This window comes from Coregonus lavaretus (assembly GCF_964263955.1).
Source record: "Coregonus lavaretus genome assembly, contig: HAP1_SCAFFOLD_161, whole genome shotgun sequence".
NCBI lineage: Eukaryota > Metazoa > Chordata > Actinopteri > Salmoniformes > Salmonidae > Coregonus > Coregonus lavaretus.
This window is the reverse complement of record NW_028161655.1, coordinates 718,551-739,407: the sequence shown is the minus strand read 5'-3', so window position 1 is coordinate 739,407 and position 20,857 is coordinate 718,551. Positions and strand designations below refer to the sequence as shown.

The 20,857-nt window shown below is 42.9% G+C and overlaps 2 protein-coding genes across 3 annotated transcripts; one reads left to right on the top strand and one right to left on the bottom strand.

The window, feature by feature from the left end:
* Positions 1-409: 409 nt before the first annotated feature.
* LOC311120278 (putative proton-coupled zinc antiporter SLC30A4) lies at positions 410-7,392 on the bottom strand. Its single transcript, XM_084194906.1, has 8 exons — positions 7,305-7,392; positions 6,114-6,678; positions 5,044-5,190; positions 4,581-4,734; positions 3,531-3,774; positions 2,860-2,965; positions 1,974-2,108; positions 410-1,666 (listed from the first exon to the last, which is right to left on the bottom strand). The coding sequence occupies exons 2-8, from the start codon at positions 6,520-6,522 to the stop codon at positions 1,512-1,514; spliced, it is 1,350 nt and encodes a 449-aa protein (XP_084051032.1). The 5' UTR covers positions 6,523-6,678; positions 7,305-7,392; the 3' UTR covers positions 410-1,511.
* A 28-nt stretch (positions 7,393-7,420) lies between these two features.
* LOC311120279 (biogenesis of lysosome-related organelles complex 1 subunit 6-like) lies at positions 7,421-11,092 on the top strand. Of its 2 annotated transcripts, none has more exons than XM_084194908.1 (6): positions 7,421-7,507; positions 8,688-8,779; positions 9,402-9,582; positions 9,932-10,019; positions 10,193-10,279; positions 10,569-11,092. In XM_084194908.1, exons 2-6 carry the CDS (start codon positions 8,716-8,718, stop codon positions 10,686-10,688), a joined length of 540 nt encoding a protein of 179 aa, XP_084051034.1. In that variant the 5' UTR covers positions 7,421-7,507; positions 8,688-8,715; the 3' UTR covers positions 10,689-11,092. The 2 variants fall into 2 exon arrangements, with proteins under 2 accessions (XP_084051034.1, XP_084051033.1); XM_084194907.1 differs by having other exon boundaries at positions 8,688-8,788.
* The last annotated feature ends 9,765 nt before the right edge of the window (positions 11,093-20,857 follow it).

Sequence of the window (20,857 nt, the reverse complement as noted above, 5' to 3'; positions counted from 1 at the left end):
AGAGAAAGGAAAATACATGTCAGTTCCAACCAACCTCATGTTGATAAGCTGGGACAGGAGGACTAGGACAGTTAGTGGTTATTAAGGAACCAACCAAGACCTGAAGACATGATGATGCCAAACCCATATGTATTTATATACACACATAATAAATATGGCTTTGAATGCATATGATAAATATTGGCATATTATCTCACAGCCCTCATAATGCTTATGGAATAATACTGCCTATCTGAAATGTTGACAGGCTCAATCAATCAATCTGATGATAATTAAATAAAACTGGCTGAAATTAACTAGAGGCAGTAGTCATGTATTACCCTACTACAGTATTACACATGATTCACAAAGTCACTTTCATTGTCCATTTACTGTTTTCAGCTAGAAGAAGTTAACTTAAAGAAACAAGTCAAAGAAACATAACCCTTTAATATAAAAACAACACTTCTCTCTGTCTATTGGTTCAACACAATGAGCAAAGAAGGAGAAGCCATTTTCAAACATTAGCAAAGGCAATATTGACACGATCATCAGATGATCAATAACACGATCAGATGTATGGATTAACCTTTTAGAGCCGGCCTGGGCCTCATCTCTGGCTGTGCCTGAAAACATTACTAGCTTCCTCACTCCTTTTTTCCTCAATTCCTCTCAAAGCTCATTGGAGGAGGTCGTCAGAGGGTAGGACCTTGGATCCTCTCTGCCAATTAGCTTTGAGAAGAGTTAAAGAAACAAGGACAGAGGAAGAAAGGATTGGACAGCTAGTAACATTTTCTGACAGCCTCACATCAACCTTGTCAAACACTGATACAGGCCTCTCCGCTACACTAGAGGACCAATACTAACTTCAGATAAATCACACAGTTAACTTGTATTTCTGTGTAAGTTGTTGCATTGGCGTGCCAGACTTTACATACAGGTGCATATCTCATGTTAGGATTGGTCCTTAACAGGTCAGAGTAGATCCCAGTGGTTCTACCTTGTGAGGAGATGATATGACAGACAGGGTGAATCTTAATTGTATTGAATCTGATGTTCCTCCCCTAGGACCATCTCCTCTGATGCGTTTTGAGAAGGAATCAAGGAAATAGAATTGAGATTCACCTACAGAGACACACTCATTCCCTGCTATCACCCCACTCGAAACAATGAAACACATACAGTCAAAGTATACAGCTCTCACAAACAAACACATTAACACAGTTCAATTATAAGTAAAGTAACAAAAGGAATAATGTTAAATTATTAACATTTACAGGCTTTAATGGTGATTATTATAGATATGTCTTTTTTTGTTTTTGTTGAAAGGTTAAGATGCGTTCAACCCCTCTTCAGAAAACTTTGCAGGCAGGTTAACAGCCCAGGAGGAATCAGCTGTCCTTTAAAAATAAATGTGCGTCCGAATGTCCGTCCGAGTATCCTGCCGATGGCATAGATCAGTTCAGTTCCCTACGCTTTCACACCAATCTGGTATAACGTCCTCAGACTCTGTGTGGTTTTATTTTTTCAGGCTATGTGGTGGACTCTCGGCAGCGTGTGCAGGTGTGTGTAGCCCTGTTTCTGTGTGTCTGGACCTGCACAGTGCACCTGGTCAGGCCGTAGGTGTGTATCAACAGGTGTCTGGCCTTGGCCTGCACGTCCTCCCACGCACTGGCACTAGAGGGCGCTAGAAGCACAATACAAACAGAAATCGGGTTAGGACAGTGGCTCTTTCTTCATTTATCTTTCCTCGATTCCTCACATCCTCTCTCGACACCTTGTTAAAATTCATTGGAGAATTAGGTCCGAGGGGGAAGGACCTTAGAACATCTCCAATACAGCTGAGAAGGGTTCGAGGACATAGGATGTGAAGAATCACAGAAAGACTAATTGAGATACAACCAGAGTGTAGTGTTCCTAAACCTATCAACAGAATGCACTCCACATACCATGTGTACAACTAACAAAGGAGAGGAATGTCAAAGGTCACTCACAAAGCTGCAGGTGTGCGAGGGCGGTGGTCTTGTCGCCGGTTAACGCCCACACGTTGAGCTCGTCCACTGATTGGACGTCCTCCAACTTCAGAAGGTCTTCTCTGATTCGCTGAACGTCCACATGCCTGGGTGCCCCTAACAGTAGAAAAAGTACCCAATTGTCATACTTGAGTGAAAGTAAATGTACCTTAATAGAAAATGACTCAAGTACAAGTAAAAGTCACCCAGTACACGTCTACTTGAGTACCGTAGTCAAAAATATAAATAGTAAAGTAAGGTACAAATACCTGAAAAAACAACTTAAGTAGTATTTTAAAGAATCTTTACTTAAATACTTTACACCACTGAGTAAAACACACTAAGTTTCATGAAACTCAGAACGTTAACATTGTTTTGCTCGTCTCTCTAGCCAGTCTTGTTGCCATGTCCAGTACGTTGCTAGCGAAAGACTTGTCCCATTCATAGCATGAGAACAATCTACTATTATTTAAACACTATGGGACGTTTTTACAGCTCCAGATTAAGCAATTGAAACTGTGTTTTAGCTCTCTCTCTCACAGTAGATCTGTCTGGTGAGCAGAAGTATGATGATAATGTAGCTTATCTCCGTCCCTCCAGGACATTATGGTATGATCTAGATCAGTGGTTCCTATTCCTGGTCCTGCGGACCCAAAGGGGTACACATTTTTGCTTTTGCCCTGGCAAATCAAAGGCTTGATGAGTTCATTAGTTGAATCAAGTGTGTGAGTGCTAGGGGGCAAAAACAAACATGTGCACCCCTTTAGGCCCCCAGGACCAGGATTGAGAACCACTGATCTAAATCATATACAGTACACATATAGGCTAATTAATATATGAACTGTAATACATGTAGCCGTTCTCTCACCCTCGAGGACGATGACTCCCGTGTCTCGTATGATGCGTATCGTAGTGAACAGCACCAGGATAGAGAAGATGTAGGTACAGATGGGGTCCGCCAGCTTGTACTCTGGCTAGGGGGGCAAAGGTCAAAGGTTAGATATCAGGTCAATCTAACTCAGCTGGGTCATGTTTGTTAGGTACCAAACTGAAAGAAACAGACAAACAGAAAGGAACTATGTGGACTCGTCCAATAAGGCAGGGTTTCCCCAACTCGATCCTGGGGCTCCCCCTGGGTGCATGTTTTGTGTTTTGCCCTAGCACTACACAGCTGATTCAAATAAACACCATCAAGCTTTGATTATTTGAATCAGTTGTGTAGTGCTAGGGCAAAAACCAAAATGTGCACCCAGGGGGGGGGGGCCCCAGGACCGTAGGTACAAAGCCAAAACGTGCTCCCGTGGGGGGGGGGCCCCAGGACCGAGTTTGGGAAACCCGAATAAGAAACGGTAAATTGAGTTTTCCATTGCAAAATGTTTTAAAACGTTTTCTGTTGCATGGGCTAATGAACACGACCCTGGCCCGACCCAGAAAGCCCTTAAACTATCCCATTCATCCCTTCAACATTAAAACAACAGTTACAAAATCAATGGATCTTTAACCCCTCTTCCTGCTCCCAGGTCTGACGTTCCAGCCTACCTTGAAGCGTACGATGTAGGCAGCGATGAGGACCCCTATACTCTGGACCAGGTCTCCCAGTGCATGGATGAAGGCTGCCCTGACCGCCAGGCTGCCCTGGGGACCCTGCTGCCCCTGGGCTGGGGCGCCACCGTGGCTGTGGCCATGGCCGTGTGAGGGTGGAGGGGGACCCCCGTGGGAGTGACCATGACCCCCGTGGGAGTGGAGGTGACCGTTACCGGTCTGGTTCAGGAGGAAACCCATACTATAGAAATAAATAAGAGAGAGGTTTGTCAGTTTGCTTTTAACTTCTTGTGGCCGTTTAATCTTGGACTACTACGTTTAATCATTACTATAGATGATTGAGGCTACACTCACTACACTATCAATCATCTACACTTTACACACGCCACACTCATCAACACACTTTCCACACGCCACTTACCATCATCAACAACACTATACACACACACCACGCTCATCAACACACTTTACACACGCCACGCTCATCAACACACTTTACACACACCACGCTCATCAACACAATTTACACACGGCACTTACCATCAACAACACTCTACACACGCCACGCTCATCAACACACGCCCCGCTCATCAACAACACTCTACACACGCCACGCTCATCAACACACGCCCCGCTCATCAACACAATTTACACACGCCACGCTCATCAACAACACTCTACACACGCCACTTACCATCATCAACAACACTCTACACACGCCACGCTTATCAACACATTTTCCACACGCCACGCTTATCAACAACACTCTACACACGCCACTTATCATCAACAACAACACTACACGCCAGGCTCTAACCAACTGAGTCACACAATTGCAAAGTCATTTTGTAGTGCGAAGTGGAGAGGAGTGGACCTTTGGACTGCAGTAGTTTATGACATATCATCATACATGTCATAAAGCTTTATCATTCATTCACTCTAACTGGAATCAGGAATCCCTCCCTCCTCACCTCCCCACTGTCGGGTGCAAAATGACTGCTCTCTCCGTCTGTGTGTGCATGCAGTTGTGTGTACTCAGCTACTCACACTAGGTTGACAGCGACCCCCACAGCTGCAGTGATGAGCATGGCATCTCCGTTGATATCAAAGTCCTGACTGACAGTTCTCTGCACCGCCTCGTTCAACAACACCCCCGTTAGGATGTAAATGAGTAACACACTGATACCGGCTGAGACCACCTCTATGGGGGGGGGGGGGAGAGAGACAGATTAGACTATAGCAAATAATGTACCCAAACGTTTATACTGGACAGCTGAATGTAATATGGTAACAGTTTACTGTCTGCATCTATTAAACAGGAGGCTCTAAAACAGCAGAAACCTCTCTGAGCTTTTCAATCACAAGGTCACTTTCCTTACACAGTCTGAGGAGAGAAACGTGAGATACAGGATCAGAACACTGCCGACCTCACACTTTCCATCTCCAAAATATGACAGATCTAGAAAGTGGATCTTTCTGGAACAAGAGGAGAGCAGTAACAGTAACGTACCCAGGCGATGCAGTCCGAAGGTGAATCTGTTGGTGGGTGGTTTAGCAGACAGCCACAACGCCAGTAGAGATACCACTATCCCAATCAGGTCAGTTAACATGTGGAGAGCATCAGTCATTATGGCCAGACTGTTAGCTACATAACCACCTAGAGACACACAGATAGACATTAAATACGTGATCGTAATACAATATCACCAACAGAATTTAACTTAGGGCCCCCAAAAGGCTAGGGCCGGCTCTGACTGCATGTGTGGGTATGGATGGATGTTGGTACGCAGACCCGCGAGCCACTGCAGCCTCTCATGATGACTTCAGATTTTGTGGCCCCCACCCCCATCAAAGTTGCCTATCCCTGACCTACATTATAACCTACACAGATAGCTGTTAGCTACATTTCCACCTACAGACACACAGATACAGAGCTAGCTGTTAGTTAAATCAATACTGGTATTTCTCAGAACATGATCAAGCACACATTACGTTTCTCATCACAGGTATATGTGTGTATTGTTACGCCAGCAGGTGATTGTACAGGTACATGTATGCTAATACCACCATGTGTTGAACATTCCTCAACTATTCACCTGGGGCCAGGTATGAGGTGGGACAGGTATGACCGACTAAGATTACAGATCCAATCACAATGTTGATGTGGGAGATTTAGGATCTGAAAAGCAACTACTGAGTACAGTCTACAGCTGTCCCCAGCCCTGGTCCTGGAGAGCTACAGGGAGTGCACTGTGCATACTTTAGTTCCAGCCCATCACCAACACTCTTAATTCACCTAATAAAAGGTGTTGATGATTAGTTGGTTAGTGAGATCAGGTGTGCTCTAGTGCTGGGCTTGCAGTGCACACTCAGTACCTCTCCAGGACCAGCGATAGTGAGTAGGTCTACTCAGGCTACTTCAGATTGGAACTTGGAAGTCAATGCTCCAAACATCATACTAAATTGATTTGATTGGAACTTGAAGGCCACAGCTTTAACATCACAGTACTAGCAGTGTATAATGAGAGTCTGTAGTCAGTACTGTAACAGACTAGTGTAGTGTGTGTCTTGTCTGCTCACCTATCAGTTCTCCAATCATGAAGAGGAAATACAACACAGAGGCGCACACCAACTTCTTCATCACTCTCCTCCGTTTAACCCCCTCTCTCTTCCTCGTGCAGCTCTCACACTGCAACCGGTCCATGTTGACACTGGGGCTCCCCAAGCTCCCTGAGGACGAGTCGAGCAGCGAGTCGTCATCGTCCACCACCACTGTGTTCACCGCGACGCCGTTCGGCGATGCCCCGGCTGCGTAGTCCTCCATCTCACCGGAAACCACCACTTTGAGTTTGTTGAATTTGGGCGCTTCATCCTCCACGAGTTCGTCACCGGAGAGGTCAAAGGGTGCGGTGTCGCTCAGGTCCCAGTTCTCTGGCTCCTTCCTAAAGGCAGACCGCACCTTGCTCATGAAGCTCGCACCACCTGACATCGTTAACACCAGTTGTTGACAGGTCAGGAGCCGTTAACTTTCAATGATGCCGGTCCGAGCTTGGTGTGCTTCTCACCAATGTCACCGTCTTATAAAGTATTGAATCAGTGGTTGTGGCTGTAACGTTACATCTCTGTGTTGACACACCTGAAACACCTGTGGGATGGAACAAATGAATCATTACCAGAAATAAATAAAAAACGTCCTAACGTTACTTAGGACACACCCAGTGTCTGTTAAAACGGTACAGTATAATACAGATACTGGATTTTTTAAACAAATGAATATGGCTAACTGCACAACAGGTTGACATTTGTAAGTATGTATCGATCGTCTACCCGTGTAACAGAACACTCCGAGGTGGACATTGATTTAAGGAAGCCTACATATTCAATAGTTCATGCACTGAAAACGATGACCATTCCATTTCAGGGAATTCTGATGATTCGAGGGGAACTTCAATGGGGATGACAGCACTTCCAATTCACGAACACACACAAACAATGCATCCACAGTCGGCTGAATCAATCAAAACAGATTGCTAGTTGTCTGCATCCAAATTCCCTGTTTGTCATTAAATAAATTGTCGTTGAAAACAACATCTTGTTAACTACACACAATAGTAATGTCTGGCAACAACTCATCAGTCCTACAAATCGATTCACCATTGACAGAAGATGGGAGGCTTGATTGGTTAGCCAAGCTAGCGCGGAGACTCGATTTCTGTTTTTAACTGAGCTGAAAACATCACATTTATCTTACAACATTAGCGTTAAAATTACCGATCGTCAGCCTTTTCTAGAAGAAAATATTTCCTCGCTGTGATTCTGTTCAAAATCATTTCTGTAACATCGCACCGTTAATAGTTTGAGTAGTCAAGCTACTAGCTTGGTTCAAAGAGGAAGTCCAAACAGTCACATGAGTGACGCCGTCACATGATGTTTTCCAGACGTTGCGGTTCTTGATGGAGAGCTCATTTCAAAAGGTAAAGTGTTCGAAATCATCTGTATATTTTACAATATAACATGATTGCCTCCATTTGGAATGACTTGAATATGTGTTTTGCTGCCTTAGCTAACTGTAGAGTGGACAGCATTTCTAGATTTATTCGGAATGGCATAGCTAGCTATGTTTAGTAGAAAGCTAGCAAAGCCAGGCACTATAGCACTCCCCTAGTGCTGCTATCCAACTAGCTAGTTACTATTTTATCTATTTTATTGATACCTGGTTGTGTTGTCTGAGTCAGGCATTCACTTACTAAGGACATTCAGCCAGTGCTTGCCAATCCTCCCCTGAAAAGCTACAGGGTTTTCAGGCATTTGCTCCAGCCCTACTGTAACACACCTGATTCTACTAATCACCTTTGATCAGCTGAATCAGGTGTTTTAGAGCAGGGCTGGAATAAAAGTCTGCACACTTCTCCAAGAGGAAGTGGGTTTGCAACCCCTCAGAAGGTTCAAGGGTCCAAGTGTCTAACATCTCCAGTGTTTCCCCTATATTCATTTAGCATCTGCGAGCCGCTACTCCAAAAAATATGATTTAAAAAAAGAAGTTACCTTTTAACAGTTCATATTCTGTTAACTCATACCCAAATAATGTTGTTGACTCAGCCTATATTTGTATTTGTGGCCAAAGCATAAAATAAAAACACTTCAAAAACCCCACCTCAAACTTTTAAAAAAATGCTTGCTATTTCGTGATAGTGTGATGTAATACTCCTCAGGAGGATGAGCTGGCCAATCAGTGGTCTAGAGGAGGATGAGCTGGCCAATCAGTGGTCTAGTGGAGGATGAGCTGGACCATCAGCAGTTCACTCGCATAAACATTTTTAATAACCAGTATACGCCCACACCATTCCAACACAGAAAAGCTGCTTTTTAACATACATTTACATTTTAGTCATTTAGCAGATGCTCTTATCCAGAGCGACTGTGCTTCTATTTTACCTTTTTGAATTGGAAATGTGTTCTTTGCATACTTAATTAAAACATTTTAGAAGGAAAACTATTTCACTCATATTGTAAGTAATTATAGGTCATATTTCATGGAAATCTGGAAACACTGGGCAGTTACTTTAAAACAGCAACATTTTGTCTCTACGGCCAAGAGGAGGGCCATTGGCCACACCACCGCTGCTGAAAAAAATCTCTGCTTGCTTTCTCTAGGCTGTAGAATCAGACAGTGACGTCCCACATGGAGACAGAGGGGAAGGCAGATGAGGGTTCCTCATCTCAACGTGACCCTCCTCAGAACACTGGTAGCTACGGTAACTAGTCATGAGTTACACATGCTTATCTCAACTCTGAATCAGGCCCTTATGCCTGATTCGGACTACAGGGCCAAACCGAACCAAGCTGAGTTGTACTGGGCTGGCCTGGTTACATATTCACCATAGTTGCTGGAACCATGCTGGACAAGACGTGAAAATAAAATATTGGTGCCAGGACAGTACGGTTTGTGTCTGCCCTGTAGTGTGAATCAGTCACTTCAGGTGCTTTTCCACTGGCAGGCTTTGCACTAGTTTTTGGTCAAAATATGTTTATTATAATGATAAAAAAATGTGGTGTGTGCTTCTATTTGACCTTTTTGAATTGGAAATGTGTTCTTTGCATATCCCCCTCTCCCTGATGCACCCTCAGAGAGTGGGGTCACGGTCAGGGTCTGCCATTATCAACGGCGGCCCTGGAGCAATTATGGTTAAGTGCCTTGCTCAAGGGCACATCGACATATTTTTCACCTACGAGACCTCTCCCAAAAAAGCCCCAAAAAGTCTAGGGCTATGTACCTACCCTGACATGAGGTCAAACTGAAGGGAGTGGGACTGGTCTTTCTACATGTGACCGGCTAGAATTGACAAAGTGTTTGTTATTGCCCCTTAGATCTCAGCCTGACTCTCCAGGACTTTCGCCCTACAGAGGACTCCCAGCCTGCAGAGAAATCAGTCCTTGTTGAAGAGCCCATTGTAGTGGACAGAAAGGCCATAGAGAAACTGACAGAAGGCCTGCTCTCTCACTACCTGCCTGACCTTTACAGCTCCAAACAGGCTCTGTTGGAACTCAAGTTAGTATTCAAGTCACATCAGACATTAAAACAAACACTTGGGGTACGTCCCAAACGGCACCCTATTTTCTATGTAGTGCACTACTTTTTGACCAGGGCCCATAGGGCTCTGGATGAAAGTAGTGCAATATGAAGGGAATAGGCTGCCATTTGGGATGCACTTGTTGTTTTCTCTAGTCCAGTTTCATCTTTCATTTTATTAGGAGGATAATGATAATTCACTGATCACGTCTGAATTAGATTCTACTTGACAAGATAGTTAGTTTCCTCTGTCCATGTTACAGGTGTTGTGGTGTGTGACTGTCATGTGGTTGTAGCTCTTATGTTCCTCTCCTTTCCTCTTCACCAGTCAAAACCAAGTCATCCTGCTGGACACACTGGACCAAGAAGTCACCAAATTCAGAGAGTGCAACTCCCTACTGGATCTAAACTCACTGGTACATTTGACTGTCTGGCTGGCTGTCTGTGTCTGTCGCTCTGCCTGTTTCTGTCTGTCTGTCTGTCTGTTGTTTCAAACATACACAGCATCTGAAGAGAATACTTTCATTGTCCACCCCTCCTGCTCCCTGTAGGAATGATGTATGTTTGAAACCGGTACTGTTTGTTTCAGTTCACAGAGGCCAAGTTGTATCACGGTAAACTGGTGAACATACGTAAAGACATGATCATGCTGCACGAGAAGACAACTAAACTAAAGGTGGGTGAATGTTTATTTTCCCCCCAGAATGGACTATTGTTGCTTAGCTATTGCTCACCACATAGTTTCTTCTCCTCTCCTCCTCCTCCATTCATTCTCTCCTCTCCTCCTCTTTCTCCTCCTCCACCTCCTCCATTCATTCTCTCCTCTCCTCTTCTATGGTAGCAGTTGATAAGAAATAGTTGTTTTAAATGTAAACTTAAATTTGAACTTACTGACATTGACTTGAATGGGAAACCGTGATGGAAAGTTGTTTTAAAACACGTTGAATTTGTCTCTCTGTCTCCAGAAAAGAGCGTTGAAGCTCCAGCAGCAGAGAGAGAAGGAGGCTATGGAGAAAGAACAACAGAGAGAGAAGGAGCTGGAGAGAGAGAGGCAGCTGATTGCCAAACCTGCCAAGAGAACATAGAACCATCCATGAACTCTGTCCTAACTCTGGCACTGCCAACTATACTATAGAGCCAAAGATGAGGGCTGCGTCGCACTTGTCTCGAGGGCTCCGACCCTGACCCCATCTCTGGTTGTTGAACAGTAGACCAACTCAGTTCCTCAAGATGACACAGTTCATCCAATCGTTGGTGTGAGAAAGTCAGACATGATTTGTTCTCTTGTATGCGGAGCTGTTAGGACAAGTACTGCTTGTAGGTTGTTTTATATTCAGTGGTGTCAAGACGATTACTGCTCCTGGTTAGTTTTCGTGGCCAATCATGCTGTTTAGATCAGAAACAGCTCATGCCAGCAGTGACTATTCCTCACTTCATCCTAAATGTCTGTAATAGGGATTTTCAAGGTGAATAAAAGAGAAGAGCAGTCGCAGATGAAGTCAATCAAAATCAATCTGGTTTAATATAGGTTGCAACAGGGAGACACCTCCAGCACAGAAGCAGAGAAAAAATGTCTAACTCGCTTTCTCTAAGTGTGTGTGTGTTGAATAAGTTTGAGGGATGAATGTAGCACATGGGGATGTGTGAGACCTACTCCTCAGCCTGAAGTGTCCCCCCTAAGACGCTTCAGAAGGGCGGTCACGTGTGCTAGCAAAGCAGAGATCCTGGGGTTTCCAGCTGAATTAGGAGGAAGCAGTGATCCTTTACATAAGCAGGCCCTTATATTCTAATGTCACAGCACCAATGTTCTGTAAACACCTGCCGAGAACCTTGTAGGAAGTCACAACATCAGCTGCTACAGAATCACAGTGTCACAGAATACAATAACAATCGGTGTCCTCTGTCATTGTACCTCCAGTCTGGTGTCAACCACTATCAACAGATATGAGAACAATCCATAACATTCAGTATCAAGTCTAGTGACCATCAACCCGTACACAAATGAGTGTCCCAAATAGAACACTGGAAATCATGTGTATTACACAAAGGGGGAAAAAAATATGCTAAGCATTGTGTTAATTGCTAACTAGAGTTAGCTCAATAACTGGAAGCCTATGGGTATCTGCTAGCATGCAGATACCCATAGACTAGCATGCAGATACCCATAGACTTCCAGTCATTGCGCTAACACTAGTTAGCATTGGATAGCAGAAGTACCTCTAACTTTCTTCATACTGGACACAGAGACATACATTTGGTATCCACAAGTTCATCTGACTCTGGGGAAGTAGATAAAGGGCCTCATTGCCAAACTCCCGAAGTATCCCTTTAACTGAATATGCTGAAAATGAGCTTTATGCATCTTAAATTACAGTCTCCCGTTTTAATCATTCGACATACCCACCAAAAGTGGCTTGCAAATGACCAAGTATCTCGATGCATTTTCAAATGTAGCTTTACTACACATTTCAAGGTGTGAACACCCACAATCAACCTGCCATTCCAAATAAACAATTTTGTCAATTCCAAATCAATTACAGGCTGGGTTGACTCCCACCTCCCTCCCGGTATTCAACCAAGCATCTCTTCAATTCTTATTCCGTTAGTTTGCAGTTCAGAACTCACAACAGCACAAATTAAATGTATGGCTGTCAGAGAGGCCCTTGTGATGTCCCGATATCAATGTCCAGGGGAAGTCTGATTTCCCTACCCAGACAACCTGAGCTTCAGCAACCATCCTTTGCTCTCCATTCTGCCTCGTCCGTTTTTGCCCAGGCACCAACAGCATGAGAGAAGTTTAGATAAGATCCCTTCATGCCTGCTCCACGTGCTAAGTCTCAGGACACATGCAGCACTCCTGCAAGAAGGGCAGTCAATAGCTCAGATGCTGTATCCAGGTTGCTTGGTGCAGGCTCAGGCTAGCAGCTGTGAGGGACCGGGATGTAGTGGATGCCATATCTTCAGCCAGTTAGAGGGGGTGTGGTCTCACACTGATCTGGTCAAATTCATCTGATGCATCAAAGGTACCATCTGGGGTTCTTATTACAATGAAAGAAGACCTGAACACAGTTTAGGACATTGCTGATTCCAGAATCCAAGACCAAGTAATCACTGTATGACTAATATTTACCAATATTCTCCATACAAATGTTAAACACAAATGTCAAAGAAAATAACAAAACACTTGTGATGGAGCCACTTTTTAAGTTGACATACAGTACTTAATTACAAGTTGGAAATCCCACAGTGCAGTTACAGCAACAAACCTGAGAGAGAACTGGTAAATACAGCAGAACAAACCCAGTGAGATGTGTATAAAAACTAAACAACAACAACCCACTTCTTTAGAGATATCAACATCACATTATTACATTTAAACATCACCCAATGCCAACAGACCCACCAATGCAGAGGTCAACTTCCAGTTTTCCGTTGTGGTGCTGGTGGGGATCAATCCCCACCAGAGGGAAGCTGTTTCCATACTCATTATTTTGTGTCAAAACAGAGGTTAGAACCTACAGGGAATAAAAACGCTTCCTCCTGTGAATATATTAAAAGTTAGGCGCTTAGTTTCCCAAACCCCCTCTGTACGAGGTCACAAAATCATTTATCATTCTCTCCCCTCCAGCAGGGCGTTGTTATGGCTACCAAGCGTTCAACTATGCTGAGCTCGAAAGCCAGAGAAATTACACGTGTGAAAACACATTTCTGATAGTTAGATACTCAAAATGTTACTTAAGTTTATTTTAAAGTGAAACATACCTCACTGTGTAAAGACCAAAATGAATGTCGGCCTACTGTATGTCCCTAGTACAATATTCTGTTAGGTCTCTATTAGCGTACTGTATGTCCCTAGCACAATATTATGTTAGGTCTCTATTAGCCTACTGTATGTCCCTGGCACAATATTCTGTTAGGTCTCTATTAGCCTACTGTATGTCCCTAGCACAATATTCTGTTAGGTCTCTATTAGCCTACTGTATGTCCCTGGCACAATATTATGTTAGGTCTCTATTAGCCTACTGTATGTCCCTAGTACAATATTATGTTAGGTCTCTATTAGCCTACTGTATGTCCCTGGCACAATGTTATGTTAGGTCTCTATTAGCCTACTGTATGTCCCTGGCACAATGTTATGTTAGGTCTCTATTAGCCTACTGTATGTCCCTAGTACAATATTATGTTAGGTCTCTATTAGCCTACTGTATGTCCCTGGCACAATGTTATGTTAGGTCTCTATTAGCCTACTGTATGTCCCTGGCACAATATTATGTTAGGTCTCTATTAGCCTACTGTATGTCCCTAGTACAATATTATGTTAGGTCTCTATTAGCCTACTGTATGTCCCTGGCACAATGTTATGTTAGGTCTCTATTAGCCTACTGTATGTCCCTGGCACAATGTTATGTTAGGTCTCTATTAGCCTAATGTATGTCCCTAGTACAATATTATGTTAGGTCTCTATTAGCCTACTGTATGTCCCTGGCACAATGTTATGTTAGGTCTCTATTAGCCTACTGTATGTCCCTGGCACAATATTATGTTAGGTCTCTATTAGCCTACTGTATGTCCCTGGCACAATATTCTGTTAGGTCTCTATTAGCCTACTGTATGTCCCTGGCACAATATTATGTTAGGTCTCTATTAGCCTACTCAACAAGCATCACAGACATATATACATATGTACAGTATAGACGGGTGGGTTGTGACCAACAAAACCGATGGGTGCGCAACTTTGGGGCAAGACCGACGGGGTTGGATTTCAATCAAAGGATTATTGACAAGTAAACTACATTTTGTTTCCAAATGTTTAAAGAAAACATTAATTAATTCGAACAATAAGTAGTTGTTGTTCCAATTACAATGGCGTCCTATTCTCTATGTAGTGCACTACAAGTCCCACTGGGCTCTGGTCAAAAGTTGTGCACTATATAGGGAATAGGGTGCCATTTGGGACAGATCCTGTCTCCATCTATGAATTGTTTGTAACTGGACATTTTCAACAGCAATGAATATATGTGCCATTTGAAAGCACTTGAGGGCTTGGCTGTTTTTGTGAATACAGTTTACATACACTGAGTGTACAAAACATTAGGAACACCTTCCTAATATTGAGTTGCACCACCCCCTTTTGCCCTCAGAACAGCCTCAATTCGTCTGGGCTTGGACTCTACAAGGTGTCGAAAGTGTTCCACAGGGATGCTGGCCCATGTTGACTCCAATGCTTCCCACAGTTGTGTCAAGTTGGCTGGATCCTTATTGTGTAGCAGACTCAAAATTGCAACGGCATCTAAAGCATGTGGAACAGACAGAAACTCAACTGTTGAAAGTTGTAAGTAAACAGTTTATATTTACCACCACATACAAACTCTCTTTTTCTTAGTTTAGGAATAATGTTGTTGTTGTTGTTGTTTTACCATGGAAAACTGGATACCCATTTGGATTGAATAGTGCCCAAAGCGTGATCTCAGTCAGTGTAGTTCCTTCCCCAGACAGAGGGGGGCGATGGAGAGGAGGAGCAGGGACGGTTTTGTAGGCGTTTCCTGTCATAAAAAAAGTGAGACGTAAAAATAGCGTTTTATGTGAGCGGCTGCAGGAGGTGCGGTCGACACGAGGGTGTCTTGAGGTGGCCAGGAATTTAACCTTGTTTTTGTCAACAAACTCTACCATAATTTTCGCTAGTCGTCTGTCTCTAATATTAGCTCCTCTGTCTGAAAGGAACAAACTGTATAATACAAACTGTTCCCAGGTAATTTCAGTGTCATAAGTAATGCCTGGAAAAACACAGATCGTGGTAATAGTTAATCACTAGAAACATAGTGGTGAATAATAACTGTTAAGTAGATTTTTCACTTAGTCATGCATTGATGTCAATGGGACACCAAGTGAAAATTCGACTTCACTGGAAGTCAATAGCTCAGATGCTGTATCCAGGTTGCTTGGTGCAGGCTCAGGCTAGCAGCTGTGAGGGACCGGGATGTAGTGGATGCCATATCTTCAGCCAGTTAGAGGGGGTGTGGTCTCACACTGATCTGGTCAAATTCATCTGATGCATCAAATGTACCATCTGGGGTTCTTATTACAATGAAAGAAGACCTGAACACAGTTTAGGACATTGCTGATTCCAGAATTCAAGACCAAGTAATCACTGTATGACTAATATTTACCAATATTCTCCATACAAATGTTAAACACAAATGTCAAAGAAAATAACAAAACACTTGTAATGGAGCCACTTTTTAAGTTGACATACAGTACTTAATTACAAGTTGGAAATCCCACAGTGCAGTTACAGCAACAAACCTGAGAGAGAACTGGAAAATACAGCAGAACAAACCCAGTGAGATGTGGATAAAAACTAAACAACAACAACCCACTTCTTTAGAGATATCAACATCACATTATTACATTTAAACATCACCCAATGCCAACAGACCCACCAATGCAGAGGTCAACTTCCAGTTTTCCGGTGTGGTGCTGGTGGTGAGATGCTCTGCTGGCGGGGGTGATCAATCCCCACCAGAGGGAAGCTGTTTCCATACTCATTATTTTGTGTCAAAACAGAGGTTAGAACCTACAGGGAATAAAAACGCTTCCTCCTGTGAATATATTAAAAGTTAGGCGCTTAGTTTCCCAAACCCCCTCTGTACGAGGTCACAAAATCATTTATCATTCTCTCCCCTCCAGCAGGGCGTTGTTATGGCTACCAAGCGTTCAACTATGCTGAGCTCGAAAGCCAGAGAAATGACACGTGTGAAAACACATTTCTGATAGTTAGATACTCAAAATGTTACTTAAGTTTATTTTAAAGTGAAACATACCTCACTGTGTAAAGACCAAAATGAATGTCGGCCTACTGTATGTCCCTAGTACAATATTATGTTAGGTCTCTATTAGCCTACTGTATGTCCCTAGCACAATATTATGTTAGGTCTCTATTAGCCTACTGTATGTCCCTAGCACAATATTATGTTAGGTCTCTATTAGCCTACTGTATGTCCCTGGCACAATATTCTGTTAGGTCTCTATTAGCCTACTGTATGTCCCTAGTACAATATTATGTTAGGTCTCTATTAGCCTACTGTATGTCCCTAGCACAATATTATGTTAGGTCTCTATTAGCCTACTGTATGTCCCTGGCACAATATTATGTTAGGTCTCTATTAGCCTACTGTATGTCCCTAGCACAATATTATGTTAGGTCTCTATTAGCCTACTGTATGTCCCTGGCACAATATTATGTTAGGTCTCTATTAGCCTACTGTATGTCCCTGGCACAATATTCTGTTAGGTCTCTATTAGCCTACTGTATGTCCCTAGTACAATATTATGTTAGGTCTCTATTAGCCTACTGTATGTCCCTAGCACAATATTATGTTAGGTCTCTATTAGCCTACTGTATGTCCCTGGCACAATATTATGTTAGGTCTCTATTAGCCTACTGTATGTCCCTAGCACAATATTATGTTAGGTCTCTATTAGCCTACTGTATGTCCCTGGCACAATATTCTGTTAGGTCTCTATTAGCCTACTGTATGTCCCTAGTACAATATTATGTTAGGTCTCTATTAGCCTACTGTATGTCCCTGGCACAATATTATGTTAGGTCTCTATTAGCCTACTGTATGTCCCTAGCACAATATTATGTTAGGTCTCTATTAGCCTACTGTATGTCCCTAGCACAATATTATGTTAGGTCTCTATTAGCCTACTCAACAAGCATCACAGACAAATACACATATGTACAGTATAGATGGGTGGGTTGTGACCAACAAAACAGATGGGTGCGCAACTTTTTTTATTTTATTTTTTTATTTCACCTTTATTTAACCAGGTAAGCCAGTTGAGAACAGGTTCTCATTTACAACTGCGACCTGGCCAAGATAAAGCATAGTAGTGCAATAAAACAACAACACAGAGTTACATATGGGGTAAAAAACATAAAGTCAGAAATACAACAGAAAATATATATACAGTGTGTGCAAATGTAGCAAGTTATGGAGGTAAGGCAATAAATAGGCTATAGTGCAGAATAATTACAATAGTATTAACACTGGAATGCTAGATGTGCAAGAGATTATGTGCAAATAGAGATACTGGGGTGCAAATGAGCAAAATAAATAACAATATAGGGATGAGGTAGTTGGGTGGGCTAATTTCAGATGGGCTGTGTACAGGTGCAGTGATCGGTAAGGTGCTCTGACAACTGATGCTTAAAGTTATTGAGGGAGATAAGAGTCTCCAGCTTCAGAGATTTTTGCAATTCGTTCCAGTCATTGGCAGCAGAGAACTGGAAGGAATGGCGGCCAAAGGAGGTGTTGGCTTTGGGAATGACCAGTGAGATATACCTGCTGGAGCGCAGACTACGGGTGGGTGCTGCTATGGTGACCAATGAGCTAAGATAAGGCGGGGATTTGCCTAGCAGTGATTTATAGATGGCCTGGAGCCAGTGGGTTTGACGACGAACATGTAGTGAGGACCAGCCAACAAGAGCGTACAGGTCACAGTGGTGGGTAGTGTATGGGGCTTTGGAGACAAAACGGATGGCACTGTGATAGACTACATCCAATTTGCTGAGTAGAGTGTTGGAGGCTATTTTGTAAATGACATCGCCAAAGTCAAGGATCGGTAGGATAGTCAGTTTTACGAGGGCATGTTTGGCAGCATGAGTGAAGGAGGCTTTGTTGCGAAATAGGAAGCCGATTCTAGATTTAACTTTGGATTGGAGATTCTTTATGTGAGTCTGGAAGTTGAGTTTACAGTCTAACCAGACACCTAGGTATTTGTAGTTGTCCACATACTCTAGGTCAGACCCGTCGAGAGTGGTGATTCTAGTCGGGTGGGCGGGTGCCAGCAGCGTTCGATTGAAAAGCATGCATTTAGTTTTACATAACTTTGGGGCAAGACTGACGGGGTTGGATTTCAATCAAAGGATTATTGACAAGTAAACTACATTTTGTTTCCAAATGTTTAAAGAAAACATTAATTAATTCAAACAATAAGTAGTTGTTGTTCCAATGACAATGGCGTCCTATTCTCTATGTAGTGCACTACAAGTCCCACTGGGTGCACTATATAGGGAATAGGGTGCCATTTGGGACACATCCTGTCTCCATCAATGAATTGTTTGTAACTGGACATTTTCAACAGCTCTGAATATATGTGCCATTTGAAAGCACTTGAGGGTTTTTGTGAATACAGTTTACATACACTGAGTGTACAAAACATTAGGAACACCTTCCTAATATTGAGTTGCACCACCCCCTTTTGCCCTCAGAACAGCCTCAATTCGTCTGGGCTTGGACTCTACAAGGTGTCGAAAGTGTTCCACAGGGATGCTGGCCCATGTTGACTCCAATGCTTCCCACAGTTGTGTCAAGTTGGCTGGATCTCCTTTGAGTGGTAGACCATTTCTTGATACATACGGGAAACTGTTGAGTGTGAAAAACCCAGCAGCGTTGCAGTTCTTGACACAAACCGGTACGCCTGGCACCTACTACCATACCCCGTTCAAAGGCACTTAAATCTTTTGTCTTGCCCATTCACCCTCTGAATGGCACACATACACAATCCATCTCTCAATTGTCTCAAGGCTTAAAAAGTGTTATTTCACCTGTCTCCTCCCCTTCATCTACACTGATTGAAGTGGATTTAACAGGTGACATCAATAAGGGATCATAGCTTTCACCTGGATTCACCTGGTCAGTCTACGTCAGGGAAAGAGCAGTTGTTCTTAATGTTTTGTACACTCAGTGTATCTATGTTTTGTCACATGGAGCTTCAAATAATTTTAACTGAAAAATAACATATTTAAAATAAAGAATGAGAGTGTGTGTGTGTGTGTACGAGTGTGTGCGAGTGTGTGCACGTGTACTGTAAAAGGTGTGATACAGACTAGTATGCTGTTGGTTGTTACAGCTGTTATCTGAACAAAGTCTACTAGATGGCAGCAGACACCTATTAGTATATAGGCATTCAACTCTGACAATGTCTGCCAGTTTTCTCTCATCCTGTCCTTTTCCCATGTCATTTTCTCATTAGGGTTAAAACACAAAACAGACCCTAGGTCAGTGTATGGGAAAATGACATGGGGAAAGGACAGGATGAGAGAACTGGTCCTAGAGCTGTGCCTAAGGGCAACTTGAACACAACCCTTGTGTCTGAGACGGCAGACGTTTTCAGAGTTGAATGCCTATATACTAATAGGTGTCTGCTGCCATCTAGTGGACTATGTTCAGATAACAGCTGTAACAACCAACAGCATACTCGTCTGTATCCCACCATTTACAGTACACGTGCACACACTCGTACACACATACACACACTCTCTCATTCTTTGTTTCAAAGATTTTTCAGTCAAAATTATTTCCTAAGGATTGCAACTTCAAGTTGGAGGCTCTGTAGTTATCTTTGACAGTAAGTTGTAGGTACCCCAGTCCCATTGATTTATATAAGCTCTTTTCAATTTTTTGTATTGCCATTTTATTACCCAACAGCAGTCTGTCCCTCCTGAAGTTACTCTGCTAACAGTATATGATTTCTCAGCTTCGTATGGAGCTGAAAATTCAACACATATATCACTTCTTCATTATGTACAGAGATGTATCTAACTTTGGGGCAAACCCTAACTTCCACTGAAGTCGAATTTTCACTTGGTGTCCCATTGACATCAATGCATGACTAAGTGAAAAATCTACTTAACAGTTATTATTCACCCCTATGTTTCTAGTGATGAACTATTACCATGATCTGTGTTTTTCCAGGTATTACTTATGACACTGAAATGACCTGGGAACAGTTTGTATTATACAGTTTGTTACTTTCAGACAGAGGAGCTAATATTAGAGACAGACGACTAGCGAAAATTATGGTAGAGTTTGTTGACAAAAACAAGGTTAAATTCCTGGCCACCTCAAGACACCCTTGTGTCGACCGCACCTCCTGCAGCCGCTCACATAAAACGCTATTTTTACGTCTCACTTTTTTTATGACAGGAAACGCCTACAAAACCGTCCCTGCTCCTCCTCTCCATCGCCCCCCTCTGTCTGGGGAAGGAACTACACTGACTGAGATCACACTTTGGGCACTATTCAATCCAAATGGGTATCCAGTTTTCCATGGTAAAACAACAACAACATTATTCCTAAACTAAGAAAAAGAGAGTTTGTATGTGGTGGTAAATAGAAACTGTTTACTTACAACTTTCAACAGTTGAGTTTTTGTCTGTTCCACATGTTTTAGATGCCGTTGCAAT